At 37.3% G+C, this 12,625-nt stretch overlaps 1 protein-coding gene across 6 annotated transcripts in view; it reads left to right on the plus strand.

Moving 5' to 3' along the window:
- RYR2 (ryanodine receptor 2) overlaps positions 1 to 12,625 on the plus strand; it is a 535,490-nt gene that overhangs the window by 450,368 nt on the left and 72,497 nt on the right. For all 6 annotated transcript variants that reach the window (XM_044239419.1, XM_044239420.1, XM_044239421.1 and 3 more), the window contains 4 exons: positions 3,933 to 4,032; positions 5,597 to 5,676; positions 8,298 to 8,374; positions 9,169 to 9,242. In XM_044239419.1, coding sequence (XP_044095354.1) covers positions 3,933 to 4,032; positions 5,597 to 5,676; positions 8,298 to 8,374; positions 9,169 to 9,242 — 331 coding nt within the window. The remainder of the gene's footprint in view (positions 1 to 3,932; positions 4,033 to 5,596; positions 5,677 to 8,297; positions 8,375 to 9,168; positions 9,243 to 12,625) is intronic.

The following is a 12,625-nucleotide window of genomic DNA, read 5'->3' on the forward strand; positions in this document are numbered from 1 at the left end:
TAGCACTCCTGGTCAGTTCTTTATGAATGTGACCAATCTACAGTATCAGAAACTAGAATACCAAACAAAATTAATTGAAATGGACAATATGACTCTTATCTATATTTTTGTTTTCCCTTAGTCTGATCAAATTATTAGTACCATTTCACTGCCATTTGCTTTTGTCCTCCTAGCTATCCAATCAAATCTCCTACATTTCTATTTTTTTTCGTACAATGTCGAGACTCAACATTACCTTGAAGGTAATGACTACATTTAAGATGCCAAATCAGAAGGATATTTAAGATCGACTTACTAAGAAATTATGGAAGGTTTTTTTTTTTTTTTTTAAGATTTTATTTATTTATTTGAGAGAGAGACAGTGAGAGAGAGTATGAATGAGGAGAAGGTCAGAGAGAGAAGCAGGCTCCCCGTGGAGCTGGGAGCCCGATGCGGGACTCGATCCCGGGACTCCAGGATCATGACCCGAGCCGAAGGCAGTCGTCCAACCAACTGAGCCACCCAGGCGTCCCCAAATTATGGAAAGTATTTTTAAAAAGAGTCCGGTTGCTGGAGATTTCTGTTCACTTACAGGTAGCTTCCACACACAGCAGAAGAGAAAAACATTATGAAAACATTTTCAGCAGTTGCTGAAGGCTTGGAAACTCAAGGGAAAGCAGCAAGCCCACTGGGCTTATGGGGTGTTGGGCACAGAGTGAGCTGTGAGGCACCAGCTGCCCCAAACGCCCACGTCACTGAGGAGGTTCCAACAGAAACACGGTACAAGTTTTGCTGTCAAAAAAGCTGCTCTTGTTTAAAATATCATTCATCTCCATTGTAGGGATAAACTATTTTCTCCATGAAGGATGGGCAATTGTATTTTTTTTTTTTTAATTTCAGTATTTTTCCTCATACAAAACAAATTGTTGAAGAACTGATTTTTTTTTTCTTCAGGTCTTCTACTGCCTTGCCGCCCCTCCCCCATCCAATGCTAAACGTGAGGCACCCTGGGGATAAAAATGAAAGAATATTAGCAATTTGATTACTAGCTTCACTCATACTAAAAGCAATCATGATGTGTATACCTCCTATTCAATGTCTGGAATTTGATCCTAGGTCTGATTTATTACCACCACTGACCTCGAAAAGACTTGTAACAGTGTTATAAGGAAAACAGCTGATCTTTCCTGGTTGTTCCTGGTGATCAGAACTTTTCGCCTAAGAGAAAATTGAAATTGTGGAGCTCCTTCCCCTACCCCAACCTTTTTTTGTAACCTTAGAATCACTGAAAAACTGAACTTCAAGTAGAGGTATAATGTTTATTTAAGACCCTTTGGCACTTTAGGTAGAATCTGGGATTGGGCAGAAACCCTTCTTCAAAATGCTTTAAAAAGGTCCTTCCAAAGTGCTATTTCCCTAGGTAAAATACTTTAAAAATATCTCTCTTCAGTTGTCTTAGAAAAGCTAATCTGCAGTAAATTGGAAATTAAAGAATTTTCTTTCTTTCCACATAATCCATCATTTTATTGTCTGTAAACTTTCTGGTTTAGCTTTCAAGGTTTTATTTTATTACAATGTGATAAAATCTCCAATAGCGAGATTGAATTGCATGCCCAGAAGCACTTCTCCAAGGACAAAATGCCAGAAAGAAATAATATTAAATATCTTCTGAGGAGAAAGCTTCCAACTCGGTATGACAAAGAAGAAATTCAACCGAGAGGTCGACCTGATCCCTCTTTATGAAGTATGGGGTTCCTGCTTCTAGATCAGTTATCTTTTTTAGCTCAATATTTTTTTTTCAGATGAATCCCATCATCTCCCCTGACGTATTTATTATTATTGAAATTCAGATGCTGTGTGAGAAAAATGAGGGTGATCTTTGCCCAAGGAGTTTATTTTTTAAAGGAGGCAATTTGACACCCTATCTTTCCATCCTCCTGACATTCACCCATCAGGCATGATTTCAGTTACCGAAGAGGATAGTGGGGTCTAGAATATCCTGTGCAAGTTGTTCTAGCAGATCTGTGAGCTGGCCCACCTACTTTTGAAGCACAAATGGCAAAGGGTTTGTGGTCTGTTTGTTTTTTGCCTCACGAGTATATGGCATGCTGCTATCTGTCTTCTTCTCTGGGTTTCCCGAGGACTATCTTCATATGTTCTGTTGGGTCAAAAGAAGAATCAATCTTTCCAACTCCCTTGCCTCTTCAGTTGATGAAAATGAGAGGGCTGTTCCTTAGCCAATAGTTTTTTTTTGTTTTTGTTTTTGTTTTTTTTTAATCTCTCTTCCTGAAAACGTTTTCCAAGAGAGGAATTTGGTTACGAAGCTGAAGTGCCGAGTTCGTATGTAGCTCTGGCCACAGGAGGAAAGTGAAAGATTGTTGGGTCTAAAAGGAGGGATCAAATGTTGCTGACCAGTTCGAAAGCACACCTGAAGAGCAGGCGAAAGGGTCTTCTTTCAGTTTTTCTGAAACTGTGTTGTAATGACAGTATGGTTTTGTGTGTCCGTGTGGTTTTGTTTTCGTTTTGTTCTTGACGCTGCAGGAAGAGGTTTAAACATGAAGGCAAACCTTTTAGATGTTAGCATGGCTACAACAAAGCAAAGCTGCCTTTTTTTTTTCTTTTCTCTGCTTCCATTTAGACCTATCACATAATTTAAGAAAAAAAAAAATAAAACTTTAACCACAGGAGCTCTAACTATAGTGTGAAAAAAAACCCTGATCAATTTTGTTTTCGCAGCACGATATTATCAAAGATTTAAGAAACAAATTTGCCAGCCTCGGCGAGAACTCTCTGGTAACAGCATAAATGTCTGTGTTGGTTGCTTTTGATTTGAAGGTTTCTTTTTTCATTTGTTTGAGCCCATTTCTTCCCCCTCCCCCTTTTAGTTTACTTTCTTTTTCATATTCTGTAACTAGCAAGCCTTCATTTTTTAAACCTCTTCCATCTTCCTGTGTCTATTTTCCGTACTTTGGATGGAAAGTTTATGGCAGCAAAGCTGTCCCTCTGGCTCCTTCTGCTGCCGCTCTTCCTGCTCTTAGGTCATATATGTTTTGGCCGTTGTGTTTATGGACATGATACTAATTGACTGTTTCATGTCCCATTGACTAAGCTTCTCTACCACGCCATTTGATGGACTCGCTGTCCTAGGGCTCTATGCAACTTTCATTTTGCAACTTGTACTGCTTAGTTCCGTCTCAATTCTCCAGTGAACTGGATAGCTCAAGTGAATGATCCTACCAGTCTTGAATTTGCTGTGCCTTTATATTTTATTTTTATTTTCTTCTTTATGTTTTCAGTGGTAGTTTAAGTGGAAAAGAACAAACCTCAGCCATTTGCACGGGCAGCCCCATGCAGTATCGTTTGTTACCACCCGAGAATACAAAATATAAAGGCACATTGCTTCTTTTATTCTTGGGGGGTGACTGGGCAGATCTGTGTCATGAGTCCACTACTTCGTTGAAGCCTACCTTTTGATTCATATCAGCTTTCAATTTTGCTTAAACTCCAACACGTCTCCGTGAATGTTTTCCTGTCATTTCGTGATACCTTGCAACTCGAGCCATTTGCTGAGCAGTATCAAGTTATGGCCATAGCATGGGAGATGATTGAAACGTAACAAACTCATGCACAAACGTATAATTCAGAAAGTGCAAGTTTCAATGACGAAATACAGTACTTCGAAACTGTGATACAGGCTTTGGACTAATCAAACAATTACAATTGAGAAAATCCATCCTGATAAGCCAGTACCAAAAGCATATCAAGAAAAATATAAAGGGCAAAAACCAAGAGTTGAATATTGTTAACATCTGTTGAATAACATTGTTGGTGTTGAAATGGTCCATAATGTTGTCATAGAGCCCATACATGAAGAGATGACTAAAAATATGGTTTATAGAAAGCTGCCGTGCTTAATGACAGCCACAACATAAACGGTTGGGATTTGTGTTCAGGAAAAAGAAATGGAAAAGCAAAAGCTACTCTACCAACAAGCCAGGCTCCACGACCGCGGAGCAGCTGAGATGGTGCTACAGACCATCAGCGCCAGCAAAGGTGAGGCTTGCTGCTCTTCTCAGACTTCTTTCTTCCCTGGGAACACCCATTGTTCCCCCTCCCCCTCAGAGTCAAAGATTTATTTCTGTTCTTTAAGGTTTGGAAATTATATCTTGACCCAAGCCTAACAAACCATATAATTCAGGGATGGGCGAATGTTTTCTTTGAGAGGCCAGATAGTAAATGTGTTTGGCTTTGCTGGCCATGGGTCTCTGTCACAACCCTTCAACGCTGCCATGGTAGCAGGGGAACCGCTACAGACAGTATGTAAACAAACTGTGTGGCTTAGTTCCAATAAAACTTTATTTACAAAAATGTATGACAGGCTGGACTTGACCCTGTAGTCCGTAATTTTCAGACCCTTGATGTAAGAGTTTAGACTTTTTAAGTGATCCCTTTTAAACAACTAAAATACTATTGTATTTTCCAGTGCCAGCCAAGATCATTTTTCTTACATTAGCAATATCTTCTTTGTGAAATATTTTTTCCTATAATTTGCAATGGGGCAGAGAAATGACAGTTATACATTCTGTTATTAAGCACCCCTCTCCCGGATTTCTAAGATATTTTTATCTCTATTATTGTTTCTATTTCTATTTTTTCTATATTCTGAGGTAAGTAGAGGTGAATAATGTAAAAATAAAATATATTCAATGATGTAACTCGTTAGATTTAAAATTTTGTCATTATTGGGTTACCTGTCTAGCTCAGTCAGAAGAGCATGCAACTCTTGATCTCAGGGTCATGAGTTCGAGCCCCATGTTGGGTGTAGAAATTACTAAAATAAATAAATAGACTTAAAATTTTGTCATTATTATTTGAATGACTTAAAATTGTGACCAGTCATCCTAATAAAGCAATACTATAAACATTGTAAGAGAAAGGTGCTGAAATAAAAATGATAAAAGTTATTTAAATGTAATATTGAGTGGAGAGGGAGAGAAATTTTCTTGAAATCTTCAGTAGCTCTTATTCAAGTATTATTTTAATATACATGATTAGTTTTGAATCTTTATAGCTTTAGATGTCAATACTTCAGAATCAGCTTTTGAGGGGGTATAGCTCAGGGGCAGAGCATTTGACTGCAGAATCAATTGTTGCTTTTTTTTTTTTTTTTAGAAGATTTTATTAGAGAGTACACTCACAAGCGAGAGGGAGGGGCAGAGGGAAAAGGGGAGAAAGAATCTGAAGCAGACTCTTGTACCAGGCGTGGAGTCCCATCTCATAACCCTGAGATCATGATCTGAGCTGAAATCAAGAGTTGGATTTTTAACCAACTGAGCCACCCAGGCATCCCTCTTCTTCTTCTTCTTTTTTTTTTTTTTCTTAGTGTTCTCATATAGTTTTAGTTCCTAGACATATTACACAGAATTTAGTAAGAACAGTGATGGCAAAATACACATTATTACTCTTGAAATGTTTTTTTGGTAAGTCAGTCAGTCTGTCCTCCATCATTATGCAGATTTGCAGGGGAGTGATCATTCTAAAAGTGTGCCTTTTGAGACAGAGGTAGTTAATGTACAGGTGAAATGATAAAAGGAATGCTATTTTTTATATTTTTCAGGGGATACGGGACCAATGGTAGCTGCGACTTTGAAACTTGGAATTGCCATCTTAAATGGGGGGAACTCCACAGTGCAGCAGGTAATGTCTTTAAGCCATCCCCGTGATGTAGTCTTTGTACAGATGGACTATATTGCCATCCCTTTGTTTTAGCTCCTGTTTCAGTCCTCCTGGAAGAACTATCAGTTGGAAATTTTTTCATTTTCTGTGTAAAAAAAAAAAAAAAAAAAAAAGCCTTTATGTGGCGGCCATCTCGCCCCAGGACTCAAACATCTAGGTTGCACGCTGCCATATGGGGCACTAACACTCTTGAGGAATCTGAAGTCCTATCAGATGTGTCATCCTGTGAAATTTGCACTTCATGTGACTAAGCGTAAAATGGTTTGCTTTAATAGTGGAGAAAAGTGAATGTTCTTAGCTCAGGAGCCTAGTTTGGCAACATCTCTCTCATATTTTTCTGTATTGTCTTCTGTATGAGAAAGAACAGTTTATGAATATGCAGCTAATAACTGTTGTGTCTTGGTAAGTTTGGGCGAAGCAGGGAAAGGGCTACCCTGAGGGGAGGAAAGGAAGGCTAGTGAAAACCTTGGGATATTTGAATTCAGGTTGCTGTGAGCCCCAGAAACACGACAGTGGACAAAGCCCTGAGTATGTTCCTAGAAAATCTTTGATTCTAAGAAATACAGAATTTTTGAAACTTGCCTTTGGGTTGGTGAAGATTTGGACTAGGTTAAGTTAGCAACCGAGAATAGCTGAAAAACTCATCTTTACATTTTCCCTAAATTGCGTGCCTCTTTTTCTGTAAATAAAATTGTGACGTTTGTAGACTGGAGGGGTACATATGTCTAATCTAAGCCAGGGTGCCTAACTTTTGCTTTTTAATGCCTCTGATGGTTTAGTGAAGCATCTGGACTCCTCTTGGTGTCATGTTTTTAAATTGCAAAGGGAAATCGCACAGGTTTACAAAAGAAACCACACCTAGTCAAATGTTGTTATTCATATATTATAAACAGGTTTTTTGAAAAAGTAATTTGTGTTCCTTTATGAACTTGTTAAATGAAAGATCTAGTACTTGGTCTAATTATTGAGAAGAAATGATTAGCCTAAGTATTTTTAAGTCACTTCAACAATGACTGTGATGTGATATGAAGATCTCTGAAATTTCTACTGGTGACAATATCAGAGTCTGTGTTTGTTGCTTCTATTAGTAGTCAAAAGGAATGCTAAGTTTCTGTTAGAACTAAGCGAAGATAATGATGTCTTTTTTCCCACCCAATTTACAGATGTCCTTTTTTGCTTTCCATAGCAAATGACTACATGACTCAAATTAAAGGAAAACTGAAGAAAGCCTACCTACTCTCTATAATATTTAGCACAAAATAATTTCCCTTTATGTTTTACTTCAAAAGTCCTAAATTAGGTAGCAGATAGATTCAGAAATCCTTGGAGCTAAATGGAGCCATGAGAGATCATGTAATACAGGAACTTGTCTATACAGGCTTTTCTTATTTCTGTAAACCTTCAGATACATATCCTACTAACTCCCTTTAACTCTGAGCCATATTCCTTATTTTAAACTTCCCATGATTAGTAAGTGATTCATATTTTATTGGACCAGGAACTTACCACACTCCCCTCAAAATGGCCAGGTGTTTGTGTGTATTGTGGTGTGTACATATTTGTGTGTATGTGTGTATACATGTGAGATGTGTATATATGTGTATGTGTATATATGTGTTTATATGTGTTGTGTGTGTGTATATGTACATTATGGGTGTATGTGTGTGTGTAGTATTTGTGTGTGTATACATATACAACTTCTACATATTTAGTACCTTATATTACCTTTCACTCAAATTTCTAGAAACCAAATTACTACCAAAATGCTGACCATTTTAGCTCAGCCCTACTTTAGACAGCACTGATAACAGGAATTATTCACCTCCATTCAAGATTTGGAGAAAAGCAATATCTTTCTTTTCTTCAAACCTTTGGTGTGCCTTCTGTCATTTTATCATCTTGTATGTGCTTCTCGTTTGAAACTTCCGACACATTGTCATCCACATTCAAGGCAGCTGTTTCACTGTAATATGTAATAACCAGCTAAGAAGGTAGAGCTATGCTCTGCTTTTGCATTTTTTACTTTTGTGTTTAATCAAAATTTTAACCACAGAATCTGGACATCATTCTGACAACAGAGAAGAAAAATGTAATTGTCAAAACGATTACTACCATTCCTTAGGTTTAGAGACCATGATGATGGAAACTACATTTCTGTCTATGACATTAGCATACGGTTGCCAACATTACCCGGGTTTAAGGACCTCACTTTTGTGTGGAAATCTAGGACTAGCCTCTGGGTGGGCCTTCTTCCTAGTAAGCTTGAACTAAAAATCTGAATCTTCACATACTTAAAGAATGACTAGAAGAGAGTTACGAGTGTTATTTTTCCCTGGACAGTCATGGTGCTCATGATGTTTATGCTCCTTATTCCAAGCCAACCCTTTTATTGACATTGAAATCTACAGTCATCGTGCCTTGACACACTCGTCTCTATTTCTTGTTAAAGTTGTGGTCATATTTGTATGCACTGAGTGTTTTATGTCTTTATTCCAGCATAGAGAGCATGTTTTTGTTGTTTCTTATTTAACATAGAATAAGATTTTTGTTCAGTGGCCCTGTGGTTTCTATATTTACTGTAGAAAATGCTTGACTACCTCAAGGAGAAAAAGGATGTGGGCTTCTTTCAGAGTCTGGCTGGCCTGATGCAGTCCTGTAGGTAAGCACACACCTCCCTTGTTTTGGTTCTACTTGGTGGGTTGTATCTTTCAAAGTTTTTGTTTTACTTTGCTGACACTAATGATACAGAGAATATTTTTTAATGATTAAGTAAGCACTAAAGTGGGACAATAGAGGATGTCTTATTTTCTTATTGTTAGCTGTTAGTAATGTCTTAATTATTAACTTACTCAGTGTTAATGATGTCTTATAATAGTCTATCCTGTGATTAAATAGGGACCTTAGGGAATTAATGTGTATTCTGCATACTTGAAAATGAGCAGTGTATGAATGTTAAAAGAGGAAAAGGAAGATTCTGATGAGTTTTATTTGGGAGCTTGTAGACCATTTCTCATTTTCCCTAAATAAATGATCCCTAACCGACTAATTTATGATAATCATTTTCTATTTTTTACAGTATTTAAAATCATTCAGACAGCATTTGACAAAGGAATCTGACAGATACTTAATGTAATAAGCTATTCTAGCTGGAAAAACATGATTATTATAATTATATTTCAGTGTGCCTGTTAACTTTGTAATGTACACCCAAAGTTCAAACCCCATTAATGCCTTATGTTTGCCTTTCACACGGATCATTTCAGTGCAGACCCTGGGGAGAAACTGGGCTGCCACTAGGAAAGTATGGTTGGTAGACATTGAATTGGGGCATGTCTTCACTGTATGTTAATATTTGGTTTGCATTTCATGATAGATGATTTGTAGACACTTGCTCTCCTGAAGATACAAGGTTTTCTATTAGTCCTCTCAGTGTCTTTCTCCCTGTTATTGTAGTGTCCTCGACCTAAATGCATTTGAGAGACAAAACAAAGCTGAAGGACTTGGAATGGTGACCGAAGAAGGATCAGGTATTGATCACTTAAATTAAAAGGATCACCTGTCCCCCTTTCCTGAAATGAGTCATTTACCAATTACCTTTTGAGTACAGAAAGATACAAGGTTATTTTTAAATGGCCCAAATGCTTCTGTGATTCATTTAAAAGTTCATAATTACACACTAACTCAGGTCACACCCAAAACTCAACCTTCCCTGTTAGCCATTAACTCCTTTTTGTTCTAGACCTACTATAAGTCACCTTTCCCCTATTTGGGTAGTAGATCAAGATCCCTTATTAGAGAATTACCTGTAAAATTATAAAGCAGATGGGTGAACCACATTAGAGAATGTTTGACTTCTTGTGGCTAATCTGGCAAATTGAAACTCTCAGATTCATTCTTCTGTCTCCTTAAAATAGGGATGGTTTGAGAGAACCTTCCATTAACCATTATTCTGACTGTCTCCTCCCTTTTAGCACAGATATCTCATACATCCATATGTCTTTGCAAGTCCAAATTTGATGAAAAAAATTAAGAGTCGTTTTTAATGTTTAAATAATCGATCACTTAATTTACATGTGCACCAATAGAATGGCTCACATAATCTTAGAGTTTTTCTCTAATAGATGTGTGTATAAACTAGAACATTTAACACATTTAAAGCAGAAATAACTATTGCTGCACTTGCATTTCAGTATTTATTAAGAAAAATAATCTTCAGTATTTTTTTTTGTCTTGATTTGCTTTTATTCTTTTGTGTTTGACTTTTTTCAGTTGATTTAGTTTCAGTGAGGCCCTGTGTGTTTATCTGTTTTCATTTGCTTGGTCTTGTTTGGAGTGGTCATCTTATCAATGTATTAGTTTTGGAACATTGGATCTTCAATAAAACTAATCTTATTTCAAAAAATAAATTTTCTCCCATCCGCCTTTTGCAGTCTGCTTACCTTCCTGAAATATTTTCAAATTAACTAATCTCTCTAATTATTTCTGTATATTTTTATTCTTATAAAAGGTAAAAGAATTAGCTGCATGTTTCTTACTATTCTTTAAAAATTTTCATTTATGTATCTTGTAATGCTGCTACTACAAATGCCACTTTGTTTTCTGCTTGACATATGAATGTATAGATTCAATCATCAACTATCAGTTTTACAGCTACCTAATTGTGTTAGTTAACTTTAAGAAAAATTGCCAGCAGCCCTCTAAACTTACTTAAATTTTCCGAAATGACTCTCCAGCCAAATCTCTTCATTATTAAGGGTTGTGTCAACAGTTATATAACACCCAGCCAGAGGGCCCCATCTCGAGAACTCAGATGAACCTGAGATGAACCTTCCAAATCTCAGAGCCCCTTACCTGCCTGCCTCTGGGGTCTCCAGGAAGCCCTGGGCATTTTCCTTTAGCTGTAAAGTGCCTGAAAATGAATGAATTCTCTCTCCAAAGTCTGACTTCCCTGTCTTGGAATTAGAAATCAATTTCATTTTTCCCTACAGTTATTACTTACTGTTCCAGAGGCAGTCCCATTAATCATTCTTCATCATTGTTCATATTGGCTCCCACGCGGAAACAGTGGCCCCCCCCGCAGGCTTAGCTTACCGGGTCTCCTGTCCTTTGTCAGCCAGATACGGATTGGAATAACATTCCTGAGTCCTAAATCAGAAAATCACTTGGTGAGAATGACCATTCTGACATGAGAATTAGTCACATCTCTCAATATGAAATTGATTTGATTGGTTTATTCTTTTTCAACACACAAAATTGCCCAAACTGATTAACCCTTTTTCTATTTTACTTCCTTACAAACAGCAAGACAAAAACCAACATTTCAACTTCTTTTTTTTTTCCCCCATTTCCTTTTCTTTCAACTATAAATGTACTTTCTTCCCTTCCTCAGTCATCACACATGAGCGTGGTAATTATTACAAATGATCTGCCTTTTCTTTATTTGCTCCTTCATTTGTCTTTAGCTTTGTGTATAGTCTGGACAGTGACAGTTTTTTTGTGCATTTTTTCCTTTTATAGATTGTTTAACGAATAGATTATTTCATTTCCATCATTATGCATCTTTTTATTTTAAAACCCATACATCAAGCTTTCCTTATTTTTTTTTTCCATGAGGATGTGCAGTTATTAACATATTAGACATGGAGGGGCAAGAAGCATTTCAGTTACATTTTTTGGATTTGTTTTGTTCCATGTCTTTCATTTTGAAGAAAATTCTGGTGGACCCAGTGTTTGCAATCGTTGTGTAAAGGAATGAATCATAGATGTGTAGTCTCCCTGTGGCGTTTCTGTCTTGGACATACTGTGGCTTTATGGCTGCACCAGTGGGTGCATGGGAAAATCAGTGGTTATCGGGGCGGTGGGGGGCTGTGACTGGCGGAGTCTCCTCTTGGCCAGGAGGCTCTGCCAGTTGCTTTCCAAATATTGAGAGATCTGCAGTTTTTACTCTATTCCCTTGAAAACATCACACGTTAAAGACCTTCTTCACATAAAAACGGTTTTTCATCCTTGGGACTGAATTCGAAGAGCAGTAGAAACAGTTGCAAACTAATGTAGTAACACAGATAGTAGTTTCTAAAAGACCTGATATCCTATGGTAATAAACAAGGGATGAGATTTTTGAAAAGTACCTAGTACATCAGCAAGGCTTTAGAGATCAAATTGTGCCCTCTGAATACTCAGTCTTGCTTTTATCAAGAGGCCGATTGAGAAAACAATGGTAATTCAGTCGTTCTACGAATAATATACTACTTCCCAAATTGAGAACACTTAGAGTAACTCTGCCTTTTGGCACATTTTTAAAAAATTTCTGTGACATGTCCATTCTTTGGTTTAAGGTCTACAGAAGTTAAGAATATTTTATACCCTCATAGGGGAAGGAAAATCGATCATTCCTCCCAGAATCCATAGAGAAGGTTGAACAAAATCTCAATCTGTTTGAGGCCCAACCACTATAAACTCATCATGGAGAAGAACAATCTGACACTCTGACTTTTCTCCAACCTAACCAGCTGTCACTATTAGGCCAGATCTCTTCCTGATGATGAGAAAATAACCATAAATTGCATAGCCTTGGAAAATATTTAATTTATATGTGCCTTTTTGATACCTACAACCACCAGTGAGATATTGTCCCCATTTTATAGATAAGGATGCTGAATGGTGGAAAGGGTACAAGGCTTGTCAGTATCACACACTGAAATGGCAAGGTAAAGACTGAAATGCAGACCTTCAGCCTCCCACTGTTACCAACTTCATGAGACAGTCCCTTCCTCCATCTTTTATCTCCCGGGGGCTTATTTTGTACTTACCGTATCGGTTAGGTGGTATTTTTTGCTTTTTTACTTATTGCTCATTCCTCCCTTCAAAGACACTAATCTACTGCCAATTTTTGCACTTAATGTTGAAGTTG

Source organism: Neovison vison, chromosome 2 (assembly GCF_020171115.1).
Source record: "Neovison vison isolate M4711 chromosome 2, ASM_NN_V1, whole genome shotgun sequence".
NCBI lineage: Eukaryota > Metazoa > Chordata > Mammalia > Carnivora > Mustelidae > Neogale > Neogale vison.